The sequence below is a fragment of the Arvicola amphibius genome, chromosome 3 (genome assembly GCF_903992535.2).
Source record: "Arvicola amphibius chromosome 3, mArvAmp1.2, whole genome shotgun sequence".
Taxonomy (NCBI): domain Eukaryota; kingdom Metazoa; phylum Chordata; class Mammalia; order Rodentia; family Cricetidae; genus Arvicola; species Arvicola amphibius.
In genome coordinates, this window is record NC_052049.1 from 5,409,683 (window position 1) to 5,427,270 (window position 17,588).

Below are 17,588 nucleotides of genomic sequence, written 5' to 3' on the forward strand. Positions count from 1 at the left end.
TATCACCCCAAGGCTCTGGCTTACTGACTAAAAGTTCCAGCGTCCATCTTTGGTAGGGCTACATGGCTTCTCCCTACTCTGCCCTTCTTTCACCCAGCATTGAGTTTAGTTTTCCCTGCCTAGCTCTGTTCCCCTATAGCTCTGCTGTAGGCCCAAAGCAATTCCTTTATTAACCAATGATATTCATAGCATACAGAGAGGAATCCCATATCACCTCCCCCATTTTCTGTTTAAATAAAAAAAGGAAGGTTTTAACTGTAACACAGAAAAATTACATATAAAAAGGTATTAAGCAAGGATTACAGTTATAATATTTATATCTACTTTATCTTTTATCATAACTAAGGAAAACAAGTATAACTATAAACTCTTCAACTCCACCAAAGACTCCAGAAGGATATAATATTACCTAAGCAAACTGGAAGTGCATTGTAAGAAACTTCCAAAACTTTAGAATTGACAGAGACATCTTGCTGCCTGGACAGTCAATGAAAGTTCTTCAGTAACGTTGAGACATCCATCTTCAGTCTACTGGCCCATAGAATGTGGCAGACTTTTCCATGAAGCAGGAAATTTCAAAGACAGTTCCACCTATCTGTGTCCTGCAGAATGTCTGGCAGACTCTTTCATGAAGCAGGAAATCCGAAAGATGGTCTCACCTTTAGGCAAGTTTAACAGTCATTTCTCTGTGGGTTCTGCATGTCCAGTTCATCAAGCAGTCCAGGCAAGAGCAGTTTCTTGCCTAAATGACTAACCAACTCCACAAGGAGCCTCTTCAGTGCCCATCATCCTCTTGAAGTAGATTGGTGCTGCCAGGAGCAGATGTATCTCACTGTCATGAAAAGTCCTAAGTTCTTTTTTTTTTTTTTTTTTTTTTGGTTTTTCGAGACAGGGTTTCTCTGTGGCTTTGGAGCCTGTCCTGGAACTAGCTCTTGTAGACCAGGCTGGTCTCGAACTCACAGAGATCCGCCTGCCTCTGCCTCCCGAGTGCTGGGATTAAAGGCGTGCGCCACCACCGCCCGGCCCTAAGTTCTTAAAACATTTTAAATGCCATATTCTGAAGGTCTTTAAAAGATTTGAAGATTACCTAACTAAAATATATCTCCATGTTAGTTAGAAAACCTAACTAACATGACTACAAGCTTGACTATTATAGATGATTATCTATTAACGTATATTTCTTAATTACACATTACATTTTTAAATGAGCTGCACAAACACAATACCTTAATCAAAAGTAGAAATATACATATAACAAAATTGATCTTAAATTTGTATCAATAAACCAAGATACATACTAATGCAAATCTCTATAGCATATCCCCCATTTAATGTAAAGAAACATTTATAAACAATATTTGGGAACATGGGCATAGTTCTGTCCAAACTTCTTCTTGCTATTTATTGGGTGAAGTAATTTTGTGAGGGGTGTTCAAGGCAACCTTTCAGGGGGTCTGGGTCCATTAAACCATGTTAGTCTGGAAGCAATCCACAGGTTCTCATCTCCTGTGGAAACAACAACAACAAAAAAAAAACTCTTTTCCAAAGTAACATATCCTTAGATCCATATTTTGAAATCAAGATACTTTTAAAGTATTTATGTTGGTTTAGATTAGCTATCCCCAGAATCAAATGCCGCTCTGCAGTCAAAAAATTCAAAGAAAGCACAATAATACACATAATCCAAACTCCTTGTGTATATTCCATTTTATATGACTTATTCTTTCTTTACTCCTTTTAATCTATGGCTTCTGTACTCTCTTTAAAGATTTTGTTTTATTTTTTAAACCATTTACTTCTTTTTAGTACTGTCTATATTCTATTTCTTATCTCTCCCAAACCTATGTACATTTATCCAACACTGTGACCCATTTAGAGGTCTTTTCTATCTGAATTTGTCTTTATTGTGTATCTGTAATTCTTTAATGTCCAGGAATGCTTCTTAAAATGCTAAGCACTTCTTTAAAACTTAAGCTGCAGCATTAGTAGGGTATATATACCACACTACCTGCTTGCTCCGCACTGTCCAGCATGGTGGAGCTGCTCAGTGCCTCCGAGAGCCATGCACAATGCCCCATCTCTAGGCACACAGCTGGTCTATGTTGCCACCAAGCAAGCCATAGCACATATGTTCACAAACCCCATTCAAATGCTCAGTCTTCTGAAAGAGTCAGAGTTTTCACTGGTAGCATGGCCCAGAAAGTCAGCATTTCAAAATAGTGCAACTATTTTCTTTTAAGCTACTGCTGAATCAGGAAAACTTCTCTTAAAGGAGCTATGGCATGCCACCAGCAAACAGCAAGAAGTTGTGTCAAACTCTGTGTTTTTCTAAGGTTTTTAAGTGGATTTAGTTGGCCACGTTGTCACGCCAGTTTGTTGAAGGAGGCAGTTTGTTGGTTCCTAGCCACTTAGTCCCAAAATAATTACACAGAAACTGTATTAATTAAATCACTACTTGGCCCATTAGTTCTAGCTTCTTATTGGCATCTCTTATATATTAATTTAACCCATTTCTATTAATCTGTGTATCACCACGAGGCTGTGGCTTACCGACTAAAGTTCCGGTATCTGCCTCCATCGGGGCTACATGGCTTCTCTCTACGCTGCCCTTCTTTCTCCCAGGATTCAGTTTAGTTTTCCCTGCCTAGCTCTGTTCCTCTATAGCTCTGCTATAGGCCCAAAGCAGTTCCTTTATTAACCAATGATATTCATAGCTTACAGAGGGGAAGCCCACATCAAATTAACCCATTTCTATTATTTTATATTTTACCATGAGGCATGTGGCCTACCAGTAAGGTTCCGGCTGGCAGCTTGTGTCTTTCTCCTTCAGAAGCAACATTGCATCTCTTTTACTCTGCCTTATTTTCCCCAGAATTCAGCTTAGTTCCCCGCTTAGTGTCCCCAAGGGAACATTTTTTTGCACACTGCAGACAAAGTTGATTATCTGGAGATTTTGGGGAAGTGACAGTCACTTTGAAAGAGAGGGCTAGACTGGGTCCACAGAGGTTAAACACAAGTAGTTCTTAAGTCAGAAAGTGCTCACTGCAGGAACCATGAAGTAAAACACAGAAAACATTCAACACACCCATAAAATATGTTTACATGTTTTCTGATTCAGACAAAGATATCCTAGGCTGGCTTTGAACTTACTATGCAGCAGGATTGGACCAGAGGGTCCTGCCTCCCCTTAAGATACACAGAGGTGACAGGGATGTGCCTCAGAGTAGGGTGAAGTGATGTGGTATTTCCCTCTCAATGCTCTGATTACCATTGATAAATAAACTGCCTTGAACCTCAGGCAGCGCTAAACCCTGGACCAATCTCCACATTAGAGATCCAGCTGGAGAGCGGAGGAGGACCAAACTCTCGCCCAGCTTTGGGAAAGATTAGCACAGGCATAACATTGTGTTTCCCATAGTACCCGCCTGTGGCGTCACCTCGACTGGGACTACATTTCCCATGAGTCTGTGCGGTGGATTTCCCGGAAGTCAGGTAGCTGTACTGTTCCTGGGTTTCCATTGCTTTGTAGTGTCTGACAGTTAGGAAACATGGAGAAACGAACTGTATCGAGATGTAATGAGTCGCATTTTTATGTAACATGCGGCTGTGGTCAGTTCCTGTGGCCCGGTTTATAGAGTAGTGGACGTTTTGAAGGTAAAGGTCACCATTACTTTAAGTGGAATTTACGGCCACTTCAGGAATGGTCTCAATCCCTGCAATTTGGCAGGAAGCTAGTTTACAGAAATCAGAACAAGTCATTTCTCACCAGTTTTACACTCTGGGGAGGGGGTAAGTCAGAATTGCCAAGCTTTTTTTTTTTTTAGGAATTTAGAGTGGTTGCCTAGCACCAAGTGGAATTTTCCTTAGCCATCATAGAGGATGGAGCGCAAAAGCTCATGGACTAGCAACAGGGAGTGAAGGTGCTTTTAAATTCCACATTCACAGCTTGTGGTGGTGGCCCAGGGGATGCTTGAGTGCAGTGAGAACGTTCAAATTCTACAGCATCACATGCATGACATCTGAGGTCAATAAAATGTCTAGACTACAAAGAACTGGGCAGACTCAAATCCCCATCCCTATGGCATGAAGCAAAATAGCCCTTGTCTTAGGTTAGCTGCTCCCCTTTCAAACAGGGTTTGCTGGGTGGACACTCTTTGGATTCTGACATGGGAGCATGGTTGGGTTCCAAGGTAGCTTACCTGTCTGTTACCTGCACTGTGACCACATAGGGACTGTGAGGACACTGAGCATTCCACAAACGGCCTAGTGAAGCAGTTCTCTGTAACAGTGTTCCATAGCTCCGTGAAGACGTGTTGTATCACAAAGGCCTCCAAAACCGATACCATGTGGGCCCTGCTGTCAAGTTCTGCTTCCAACTTGGGATGGTGCCAGGCTCATGAGCATTTTTCTCTGAGGACTGGTCCTGGGGAAACACTTTCCTAGAAGCGTAGTTTTGAGCATGGAACGCATTCAAACCAATTTAAAATTTTGTTTTCGCAAATGGATTTACACTTCCATAAAATAGAGACTTTCAAGCATGTGGTCTTGGCCCATGGCACCTTTCCTGCTGTCAGCACAGAGCACCAGGATTGTCTGCTTGGAACTGAGCTTTCTAACAGCTACAGCAATTTCATACTTGTCTAGTCTTAAACCTTAAACCCGGGGATTGGAGAGATGGCTCAGCGATTAAGAGCACTGCCTGCTCTTCCAAAAGTTCCTGAGTTCAGTTCCCAGAAACTACATGGTGGCTCACAACCATCTGCTATGAGATCTGGTGCCCTCTACTGGCCTGCAGACAAATACACAGGCAGAATACTGTATACACAACAAATAAATGAATAAATCTTTAAAGTCATTGTTGCATCAAATGAGAATGTCCCCAGTTGGTGAAAACTGTTTGGCAAGGGTTAAGAAATATGGCCTTGTTGCCAGGGATGTCACTTAGGGGTGGGTTTTGAAGATATTCTAAGATCCCATTTTATTTCTAGCTAGCTTTCTCTGTCTCCCACTTGTTGATCAATGTGTAAGCTCTCTGCTGTTATTCCAGTACCAGATATAGCTTAGTAGCTGACCTCAAACTTTACTGCAGAGCTATAATGAAGACAGAATGAGATTCACACAAAAAACCCAAATGTATAGACTAATGCAATGTGAAATAAGATCCAAGGATAAATGCTAATACACCATAAAGATTTGTCACTAGAATTGGTGTAATAAAAAATGATTGGCCAGCCGGGCGGTGGTGGCGCACGCCTTTAATCCCAGAACTCGGGAGGCAGAGGCAGACGGAACTCTGTGAGTTCGAGGCCAGCCTGGTCTACAAGAGCTAGTTCCAGGACAGGCTCCAAAGCCACAGAGAAACTCTGTCTCGAAAAACCAAAAAAAAAAAAAAAAAAAAAAAAAAAATGATTGGTCAGTAGCTAGGCAGGAAATACAAGCAGGGTGACCAAATTAAGGATGATAGGAAGGAGAAGGGTAGAGTCTGAATGGTCACCAGCCAGATGCAGAGGTAGCAGGAGATGAAGGTGCAATGCTAATAAAGGTACTGTCACATGGTAGAACATAAATAATATGGGTTAACTTAAAATGTAAGAGCTGGTAAGAATAAGCCTGAACTGTCAGCCAAGCATTTGCAATTAATATAAACCTCTGAGTGTTTATTTGAGAGCGGCTGCTGGACAAACTTCTGCCAACATATGGCTTCCAAATGTTTGGCACCAATTGCCACATAAACCATGTGAAAATTAAAAAGAGGATTCTAAAGACACAAAAGAACAGTGTTAAGCACAGCTTCTTGATGAAGGTCTTTCTGTGGGTGGGCAGTTTGGTGGGAGCAAGCAGAGGCATGGCTCCTTGAAGATGTAGCTTCCTAGTTTATGCTGGAGGCACAGTTAGCTCTCTTGTGAGTTCTGCTACCAAACACTTAAATGGAGTTTGTGAACAGCAGGTGGCAGGCTACTCAATGATGGCATGAACCTAGAAACTCCCCTGAGTTGGGGCAGTAAATGTGGCTCCTGCCAGTAACTCTACCATGAAGCTAAGCTCTCACAGGCCAAGGAACTGGTCAGAGCCAGCTGCCAAAGCTACTGCTTTAGTCTTAGGTGCACCACTTGACAATTTAAACACTCAGGTGTTCAAAAAAGATACACATAGGGAGTAAAGATGGATTCAGACCAAAAAAAAAAAAAACCCTCTAAATGTTTTACAGTGTGTTTAAAAATATACATAGGCTTGGGATTGAAAAGAGATGGTATGGACAGTCATAAAAATGCATATTATAGTTTTACAACAATAAAGTCCTAAAAAGGGAGAAAAGTAATATAAAATAAAACCACATAAAGATGGAAAATACACAGAGAATCTGGATACTGTATGTTATTGTGTTGTATCTGAATTGTTTGATGGCCGAGGATGCAATAGCTACAAAGAAATATTTGATCAAACATGTTGTTGCAATAATCCAGCCTATATATTTTAAAATTTTATTGACTTCAAAATTTAACTCAAGCAGGGCAGTGGTGGCACACACCTTTAATCCCAGCACGTGGGAGGCAGAGGCAGGTGGGTGTCTGTGAGTTCAAGGCCAGCCTGGTCTACAAAGCGAGTTCCAGGACACAGCTGTAACAGCCATAGATGTTACACTGAGAAACCCTGTCTCAAAAAAGAAAAAAAATTAAATAAAAAGATATGTTTTTTTGGGAAAGAGGTTCTGCTTTTATTTCCACAACAAAATGGGAGGCTGTGGATTCATTTCAGGTTAAAGAAAATCAGGTTTGATCAAGGAAGACACTCTGAAATCCCGACTGCAGTCATAAAGAAATAAACCTGGAAGATCTACAAGGCATATGATGTACATTTTATCTGCTCAAACACATAACAGAAAATCATCTTTGGCTGACCTGTGTACAATGCAATCTATTTTGATGCAAATATGTATGTTACCTTTAAAAATTTTATGTATTCTCAGAATAAGCAGACTGAATACTAATGAAAATGGATGGTCCAGGTGATTCAGCATTTCAAAATGCCTGCCACAGTCTCCTCATAATTCTATATCCAGAGCAGCTTCAAGGTTGCTGGATGAGATGATATCGCTTCACAGATTACACCAGTCAGGACTTGACCATAATCCTAAATTTTCTCATGTTGCCCAAATATGATTAGTGCCACTAACCAACTGGAAGTAGGCTAGAGAACTACATCCACATCCTTCCCAAAATGGATTATAGACATTTGTCTTTGTTTAGGGAGTTAGTTACAAAGGTTATATTGCTCATACTAGAAAAAAAGCTAAATTTAAATGTAAATTAAATTTAAATTCAGAGATCTCTTTCTAAAAAGGGGGGATATAAAATGATTGGAAAAAGGATAGATTACTGAAACTACTTTAGTCCAAAAAACTACTAATCTTACATATTGGTATGGATTTTGGCTTGCTGATACAAATTTAAAGTTAATTTTAAATGTATAATAGTCAAACTTATAGTCATGTTACGTATGTTTTCAAGGTCATACACAGACATATTTAGATTGATTAATGTTCTTCAAACACTTCAAAGACCTACAGAATATGGCATTTAATATGTTTAATAATCTAAAGCTTTTCATGACAATGAGACATGTCTGTTCCTGGCAGCACCAATCTGCTTCAGAAACGATTATAGACATTAAAAAAAAACTCCATATGGTGTTTGTTTTCATTATGGCAATAATTATCCACGTGGGCAAAGAAACTGCCCTTGCCTCAAGTGTTGACAGTACACTGGACAAATAGGAAACAAATAAATGCAAATGTTGAACATTGCCAAGTCAAGTTAGGGCAGCCCTTCAGAATTACCTGCTTCACAGGATAGCCTGTCAGATATGCTAAACCTGTAGGTCAAGGATGGAAGCTCCAACATTAAAGAAACTTTCAGTGACTGTTCAGGCAGCCTGATGTCCCTGTCATTAGATAACATTTTACTCTTCTGGGGTCTTTGATGCAGTTAAAGACTAGATAGTCATAGTCTTCTTTAGTGTTGATAAAAAATAAATTAGGTAGAAAACTCACCAAGAGAAGAGAGATAATAGAGCATTTCCTTTAATTTTGTCTAATACAAATAGATTGGCTATTGCAACTGTAATTCTTACTTGATAACTGTTTTTGTTGTATATAATCTTACTATGATAAAGTTAAAACCTTCCTTTTAAATTAGACAAAAAAAGGGAAATGCTGTGAAACAATCCTCTTGTACACTGTATAGATTTGTCACTCAAATTGTTATTAAAAAATGCTGATTGGCCAGTAGCTAGGCAGGAAATATGGGAGGTAACCAAACTAAGGATGATGGGGAGGGGAAGGGAGGAGTCAGAGGGGTAACTAGCCAGGCACATAGGGAACAGGAGACAAATGTATCATGCTAATAGAGGTACATGTGTCAGTGTATAAATATGGAAAAAGGGTTAACTGAAAATATAAGGGCTAGTTAGTAATAGGCCTGAGCTATAGGTCTAGCATTTATAATTAAAATAAGCCTTTGAAGGATTATTTTAGAGATATTGTGGGAGAGAAAACCCTGCTTACAATTATATCCATTTCTATGTATAAGACATAAGAAAAGACATTGCTATACTATTGATATTAGAGTAGTTCATTGCTATTATGAGGTATGTATAATAAAAATGGATGCTCCTAGTGTTATTTTTATGTAGAAGGATTCTCTACAATATGATTTCACTCATGGGCCCTAAGGATTTAAGGTTCTGTCATTATTTAATTTGTAGGGTTTCCTATACAAAATATATTTTTTGATGTTAAGGTATGAAGAGTAGAATAAATTGCTTCTCTAATCAATTAAGTATGTTAGTTTCATTGACAATTAAATTCCTCATGTTGAGTTTGCAACAACTGTTCAACATGTAGCTACTGTCTTTGCTCTTACAAAGTTCATCTACAGCTTGAAATTTTGGGTGTTAAATAAGGGAAACAAAGTTCTTTGTCATATTCTTTGTATCAAAAGAACTTTTATGTAGTATGAAAGCTCTGCTGTCCAGCAGAGGCAGAATACATCTAAAGGCTTTGTGACACTGTATCTAATACAGAGTATTGTGGAAAGAGAGGTATGAAGAAAAGTGAGATGCCTCCTAGTGTCCTTTGCTGTCATACATTAACTTGTTGGAGTCAAGTTAATGAAAGGTAGGGCCAAAAACAACTTTGGAGAGCAAAATTTTTATTTCAACCTAAGGGTCTAGTATTCCTCTTCCAGGGCCAGGAAGGGAAATAGAAACCATGCTTCCTAATGTGTTTCTTAGCCTCCTGCTCACGCACTATTCTTATGTGACCCATAACACTTCCCCAGGGTGGTGCTGCTAGTCCTGGGTAGACTCTCCTACACCACTTACCAATCAACAAAATGACCCCCAGACATGCTCATAAGGCACTTTGATCCAGAAAAGCACCGACTCAGATAATGCTGGGCTAGGTGAAGCTGACAGCTGAAGCTAAGGAGGACATTCGCATTTGCAGGGATTCTCACTTATATCAATGCTTAGGTGTGGCTGAAAGTTGAAGAACTGTTCAAGCCTTAGGGACAGTGATTGCACGTGTAGAGGGTCTCTGCAGTATGAAGTATCTGCAGATATTTAGAGTGTGAAGAACACGTACAGAACTTGCCACACTTATTGCTTTTGTAGACTTTCTCATCAGAATGAACTCTCCAAACTTATCTATATAAGAATAGCTAAGCCCTGGTCCTCTTCTGCACACGTAGGGTTTCTCTCAGGTGAGAATTACTGAGGTTGAACCAGGACTGAAAGATAACTCAAACCTTCACCACATCCTTCACATTACAGCTTTGATGGAGATTCTTGTGCTATTTAAGATATAAGGAAACACTAAAGGCTTGTCACTCCCTTCAGAATTGGGCTTTTTCTCTTCAGAATGAACTTCATTGTTGATAAGAAGTGCTGACTGAGTGGGAAAGCACTCATCATTCTTTGCACGTTCCTGACTTCTCTACTCAATGGACTCATTTATCTTGGATAAGGTATAACTATTTAGCAAGATTTTTTATCCTATTGCACATACTTGTCAAATTTCTATTAAGAATGAGTCCCTTGATGTCTTCTAAGAGAGGAAGATCGGAAAAAACTCTTGTCACACTTTTCACATTTATAGGGTTTCTCTCCAGTATGAACAATCTGGTGCTGATTGAGGCTATCAAGTCTAGAAAAGATTTTCCCACATTGCTCACATATGTGTGGTTTCTCTCCAGTATGAACTCTCTGGTGTTCAGTAAGGGCTGAGTAATTCGGAAAGGCATAGTGACATTCCCCACACTTATAAATATGAATTTTTTTGTGTTTTTTAAGGTCTAATGTAGAGTAAAACATTTTGCCACATATTTCACATTTGTAAGACTTCTCCCCTGAATGACGCAACTTGTGCCAAGGAAGGTAGGAGAGAGTAGAAAATGTTTTCCCACATACTTCACATTTGTATGGTTTCTCCCCAGAATGAAGCCGTTGGTGATCCTGAAGGTGTGCAAAAGAGTAAAACCGTTTGCCACACTCTTCACACTTGTAGGGATTCTCCTCAGAGTGAATTCTTTGATGGCGCTTCAGGAATGCAGAAGAGTAAAATGCCTTGTCACAGTCTGAACACTTGTAGGGCTTCTTCCCAGTATGAATTCTTTGATGACGCTTAAGCAACGAAGGGTAGTGAAAGGCTTTGCCGCATTCTGTACACTTGTAGGGCTTTTCTGCAGAATGAATTATTTGATGTTTCTTAAGCAACGAAGGACAGTAAAATAATTTCCCACATTCTTCACACTTGTAGGATTTCTCTGCAGAATGAATTCTTTGGTGTACCTTAAGCAGTGAAGGGTAGGAAAAGACTTTGTCACATTCTTTACACTTGTAGGGTTTTTCTCCAGTATGATTTTTCCGGTGTCTATAACGTGTTGAGTGAGAACTAAAGGCCTTTCCACATTCTTCACACTTGTAAGGTTTTTCTCCAGTGTGAATTCTCTGGTGTACAGAAAGTTTTGTATGGGTATTAAAGGCCTTACCACATTCTTCACACTTGTAGGGTTTGTCTCCAGTGTGAATTTTCTTGTGTATAGAAAGTCTTGAGCGAACACGAAATGCTTTACCACAGTCTTCACATTTGTAGGGGTTCTCCCCTATATCAACTGTCTGGTGTTGACTAAGCAGTGAATTACAATAAAAGGCCTTGCTGTAATCTTTACATTTATTCACTGTTTCTCCTGTTGATCAAAAGTTGAGACATGAACAAAAGTTTTGTACATTCTTTATATTCATAATGTTTATCTTTAAACTGGAGACAATTACCCATACTTACATAAATCAGAAATAACACTATATTTTTACATTTATGTTCACTGAGAATAACTCAGAATATATAGTAGGTGGAAAAAAATCTAAACTTCTACTAATGTAAAAGCCTGATCAAACTGAATATAGAAATAATGGTATGCCATGCCGTGGTAGAGCACACAAAGTAGTTAATTAAGTAGTAATTATCTATGAAAGGAATCTCTTAAAGGCATTACACAAAGAGAAATAAATACCTTAAACATAGGTATTATATGTAGACATACATGGCATTATCAACTGAGAATGGGAGATTAATGGTGACTGTCTGACATTGGAGCCTTATAGAAATACCATTTTATCCTAAGTATGAAGTTAAGAATTTTTTATGCATGAATGGAAGTGTGCATAACAAGTATGTCTACAAAAGCTTAAGTAATACGCCTCACAAATTTCAGACAGCAGCAGTTTATGTTCTATTTGAATGACAAACATCTCAACATCAAAATTATGAAAAACATAGGTTCACCTATAAACAACAACTTCTGTCAAAGACAATATGTTATCAATGAAAAGATGTTAAAATTATGCAAGTTTCTAAGAATTATTAATTTACAAGATGAAACAACAAGTTAGCACTGAAAAGAGACAATGTTCAATTTGTGAAAACATGAGACTTGAGTTTACAGATGAAGTGGAAATACACAGTTCTCATGGAACTAGAGCTCAAAGATACTGTTATCTTACACTGTTCTAAAGTGTGTATAATTGGACAATCCACCCACAAAATTATATAGATTGCATATAGACAGTTGATTATAGGTTATCCATTTATCCATTGCCAAGAAACAGAACACAATCAAACTGCAAAGTTAGGAAAAAGGAATCTTGAATTCTTAATAATTTGAAAACTAATTGATTAGCTATTAAAATTCTTCTAATTCTAGACAGTTTTTAATCTATGACTGTATGTCTGCAAAGGGTATGCATTCTAAATTTAGTGAGCATGTGGTAAAAATGAGAATACCTTGTAGTCAGTCACAAGGAACTCTGATAAGGTGATTTTGATCAACATGATTATAAGTGATATAAAATATATTTATATCTGAAGTTATTGTCCTACAATGGCTTCGCACATAGGTCTTAGAAATGTTTGCAAATTTTCAGATCTTAGAAAATAGTGCAAAGTTATAATGTAAACTAAAAAAATGACCTTTGAAAGTTAAAATAAAACAAAGACAGCTCACCATTGGGGAATTACCAAGTTTAAGAGACTTAACCATCATAAACATCTGGGAGATGTCCTTTGACAACAAAACCAATGAGAGACCTAAAGAATTAACTCCATAATATCATGATTTAAGGCTAATGGGAAAGCTGGCCTTTCTGTTGACTATTTGACCCTCACCTCTGTTCTTGAACCCCTCATTTCTACACACCTGTATGCACTGTGGCTTCCTCTTGTTTCTTCACACCTGTAGGCCCTTGCCTTTGCTCCAGAAATGTCACCAGGTGTGGCTTAGAGAGAACAAGACCTGTTTACAGGAAAGGGAACAAGATTAAGTGTCCTTCTACTGGGAACTGACATGTCCCTTCCAGTACAAGGCTTATAAGGAAAGAAATGATATAACAAATCACTGTTGACAATCAGTTCCGTAAGTGGCTTCTCACAGGACCACTACGATACATAAGGAATTTACAATGTCCAGACTATGAGTCTCATGTAAGGGAAAAATATTAAAACTGAATTGTGACCCATTTTCATTAAGATGTAAGGTACATGCTCATTGCAACTGAGTTTCGAACATTCCCATTAGTATGAAAGATGTATTCTTCCAACACAAACAGTTTAAACACACAGAAAAGAAAGCAATGTTTCTTAGCTAAACATATTCCCTAATTTTTATTTAAAACCAAGACTATGAAAGTTTTTGTTGGAAAGCACAAGCTCCCATGAGATAAGGTGTAGAGTGAGGATACTGTGTGCTGACACTGAACTGAGACCTCACTAGAGATGAGAGCCTCACCCAGGAAATCCAGGTGGCTGTAGTTCTCCAACATCACATCCCTGTACAGATTCCACTGAGCAGGCTCCAGGCATTCCCTCTCTTCTGGAGAGAAATCAATGGCCACATCTGAGAAGGAGAGCATTTCCTGAAATAAAGATCAATAAATGATACCCCACTTTTAATTAATTAAAGTCATTAATAATAGGCATTGTGGGGCTAGTTCTCTGTCCATGTGACACAAGCTAGGGTCATTTGAGAAGGAACTTCAACTGACAATGTGTATTCCATAAGAATGTCCTGTGTGTAACCCTATAAAAGGCTGTTCTTAATTATTCACTCATATATGACAACCTAGATCGTTGTGGGTCATGCAATCCATGGGCAGATGGTCTTAGTATAAGAAAGCAGGATGATCAAGACATGGAAAGCAAGCCAATAACCACTGTTCTTTCATGGTTCCCGTTCCAGTTCCTGCCTACAGTTTCCTGCCTTGACTTCCCTCAGTGATGGACTGTTACCTGAAGTTGTATGTTGAAATCAATCCATTCTTCTCAAAGTTGCTTTGGTCACATTCTTTATCATTGTTAAAAAGGAACGAAAGCAAAACACTCTAACCCAGGTATCTTGTACTTGTTTACAGTAACAAGTGTATTCTGTATTTTGTCCAGGATGAAAAGAGTGGTAGGACGTGAGTGTCATGCTTCTAACATGTTTGTCATATTCCTCAGACACTTCTGATATGATCACATGACTCCACACTGAACCCATCAAGGAACGAGAAGGCAGAAGATCCTATAAGTCCCATGTGGAAACCCTTAAGACAGATGAAATATAAAGTGAATGTTTCCATAGAAAAACATGCATTTAATGCCACATGCTTGTTGTATATACCACACATATATACATTTCCCACAGGAGAAAGTAATGTTCAGAGAGAAGGAACTTCTTAACCCTTACTATGCACAATCATGAATATCAAATACCATGAAAATGTAGTTGTTACTAATGTAGCAGCTCTGGGATGAGGTGTGGATTTCTTAATTTTTATAGTTCAATCATGATGCTAATGACAGTGCCCTGAGAGGCACGAGATGGAGCACCCAAGGGGCAGAATGAAAAAGAAAGAACTCACAGAAACGTATGTTAGATATCAGAACCAATATGAACCAGCAGGTATGGGAACAGCAACACCTTTTTGAGTATTTCAAATACACAAGACACCACTCTGGCCTTGTTATTTCTTTTCCTCTTTTTCTCAGGCAGATATTGACCTCTTCGATATATTCCTAAAACATGTCTTCACCATGTGACACCTGTGCCTCACAAGTGGTGGCTGTGGTGGGTTAAACTGAAAATGGCCTCCAAAAGAACATATATGTGGATGCTTTGTCCATGGTTCGTGGAACTCTCTGGGACGGAGTGGGTGGTGTGGGTCTTTTAGAGCAGGTCCTGTTGGTAGAGGTGTGTTAATGGGCGTGTAGGTCACGTATCTCTTTCTACCTCCTGCCTGTGGATTAGGATGCATGATCTCATCTACTGCTCCACCAACATCGCTGCTCGCTTGCCACGGGGCTCCTCGCCATGGCGATCTTTAACTAACCTTCAGAACCTGTAAGCAGGACCCAAATTCAATGTTCTGTTTTATATGTTGTCTCCAGCCTGGTCTGTCTTCATAGCAACACAAGAGTGACTAGAATAGCAACAGTAACAGTTTTTTCTTATTTTTAAATTTCAACATTTCAGAGTTTTTTTCTTTTTAGTGTATAAGGTCCCAAAATGACTTATGAGAGAAACTGTATTATACTTCCTCCCCCCATTTTTACTGAAAGAAATAAGAAAATTCTATATTAATAAAGTATTTTGTAATAATTTTATGGATAAACTTTATATAGTCTTTCCAACAGTTTTAGTATGCTAATTCCCTCAAGCACTATTTTCATTATTCAAATCTTAAAAATACTGTTTTATAGGCTTCCCAAATGTACACAACATAATATTTACACACATCCAGCATTCAGAACAACAGTGCTGTGTTATGAGATAATGCTTTTGTATCCTGTAAAGACTTGAGATTCATATTGGTTTAATAAAACACTGATTGGCCAATAGTCAGGCAGGAAGTATACGTGGAGTGACAAGACAAGGAAAATTCTGGGAAGAGGAAGGCAGAGATACAGTCACCAGCCAGATGCAGAGGAAGCACGATGAGAATGCCTCACTGATAAAAAGGTACCAAGCCACAGGGCTAACCATACACAAGAATTAAAGAATTATGGATTAGTTTAAGTTGTAAAAGCTTGCTAATAATAAGCCTGAGCCAATAGATCAAACAGTTTAAAATTAATGCAAAAGCCTTTGTATGTTTCTTTGGGACTGAATGACTGCAGGATCGTGTGGGACAGAAACTTCCGTTTACAGTTCTCTGTGAGCTTCGTCCTCCTATGGCACTGCTTCAGAGCATCCAAGTTCAGTATGTCCTCAAGCCTCAGCTTTCTAATGTCACTGGCCAATGAGAAAAATCATCATATTTCCAATTTCAGTGAGTTACAACTATTTAATTTTAACGTATGGATGAGATCATGTGATACATGTCCTTCTGTGCCTTAAATAATTTCTAGTTTCATTCATATTGTCACAACTTATATGACTTTATCCCTTTCCTCTGAAATACTAGTTAAAATAAATAAAACATTCCCCAACCTCTCTCCTAACAGCAATCATGTTCTCTTCTACGTTCCACGACCTTATGCTCCAGACATATGTTCTCTTCTCAGATCCATGAACTAACTAGCCATAGATATTCGCCTTAGGTCCAATTAAACAGCTGCTGTTTATGAGAAGACGTGCATGGAACTGAAGCCTTTTGGGAGATCTGGTCATAGTGGGCATTGTTGTGCTTTATAGGCTTAAGAGCTCAATAGGACTGGTTCTTCCTTCTCTCCCTTGAGGCTCACAAAGCAGTTTCCCAGAGTAGTGGACTTTCAGCTCACATCCAGATCAAATCCTCTGAGTCCTGGGTCTCAAGTGCCTCGTGTTCTCAGCAATGGGAGAAAGGATTAGCTATAGTCAGAAGACTTTGCTACAGGAGAAAGATACTTTGTAGATAAAAATTATACTGTGAAAAATATCTTTACTCATAAGGGTGGAGTGAGATAGGAAAGAGGAGGCCAAGATACTCCCAAGTTATAAATAGACTGATAGAAGCTGATGAATAGAAAACCCTGTCATTTCTCAAGAAAAAAGCAATTAGACTCTGTTGAAAGCTTCTTTGTAGCTAGTAGAACATTTTCCCACTTTGACAAGGAAATAAAAACACAGATTCCACTCTTCCATACTGATCAGCTTAGAGAACTGCAGGACCTCAGGGCAAAGTGAAGATGGAAAAATAAATTGTTCTTTCAGAGAGGAGGAGGTCCCCAATGGTGAACTGACTGCAAGGACCACTCCCTAATGTTGCCCAGCACCCGCTACCACTGTTCTGGATGGACAGGTGTCTTCTATTCTCTGGCCCCTCTCCTCACTGTGGGCTTCCTGGGGCTATGAGGCAGAAGAAAGCCTGCCATGATGGTCTCCTTTAATTGGAACTTTAATATAATTAAAGCAAACATTTGAGGGGAAGTTGAGACTGGCTCACTTCCTATGGAGAGGAAATACAAATAAATTCTAGCCTGAGGGTAGAAAATGTGGTTCATTAAAAACTGCTGCAAGCCGGGCGGCGGTGGCGCACACCTTTAATGCCAGCACTCGGGAGGCAGAGGCAGGCGGATCTCTGTGAGTTCAAGACCAGTCTGGTCTACAAGAGCTAGCTCCAGGACAGGCTCCAAAGCCACAGAGAAACCCTGTCTCGAAAAACCAAAAAAAAAAAAAAAAAAAAAAAAAAAAAAAAAAAAAAAGAAAACCAAAAAAAAAACTGCTGCAAATTCATTCCAGCCCCTGAATCAGGCGGTGGAGTCAAACTGTCCTCCCCTTGAGTGGAGGTTGGTCCTAGAAGCAAGCCTACAACAACGCAGGAGACAGTGTCCAGCTCATAAGAACTCTTGTATGTATGTCAGTGTCCCTCAGAGACAAACCTGAGTCCTAGGAGATCGTGTGGAAGTCAAAACTAGATGCCAAGTGAGGGCGGACTTACCAATCAGGCTTCAAACTCTCCATTTAGTTCAGGCTTATCCATCAGCTAAAGAGCACAGCGCTTTAGAAATACACTAAGCACACCATGAGGTGAGAACGCACTGACCTGTCCTGACCTTTGACACACAGAAGTGGGGC

General features: G+C 39.2%; 1 protein-coding gene across 1 annotated transcript in view; it reads right to left on the reverse strand.

The window, feature by feature from the left end:
- Window positions 1-8,248: 8,248 nt before the first annotated feature.
- The window catches only part of LOC119810821 (zinc finger protein 58-like), a 42,622-nt gene continuing 33,282 nt past the window's right edge, over window positions 8,249-17,588 (reverse strand). Inside the window, exons 5-7 of the mRNA XM_038324484.1 lie at window positions 13,341-13,467; window positions 12,753-12,848; window positions 8,249-11,246 (exon numbers count right to left, since the gene is read on the reverse strand). Of these exons, the coding sequence (XP_038180412.1) occupies window positions 10,081-11,246; window positions 12,753-12,848; window positions 13,341-13,467 (1,389 nt within the window). The 3' untranslated portion in view covers window positions 8,249-10,080. The remainder of the gene's footprint in view (window positions 11,247-12,752; window positions 12,849-13,340; window positions 13,468-17,588) is intronic.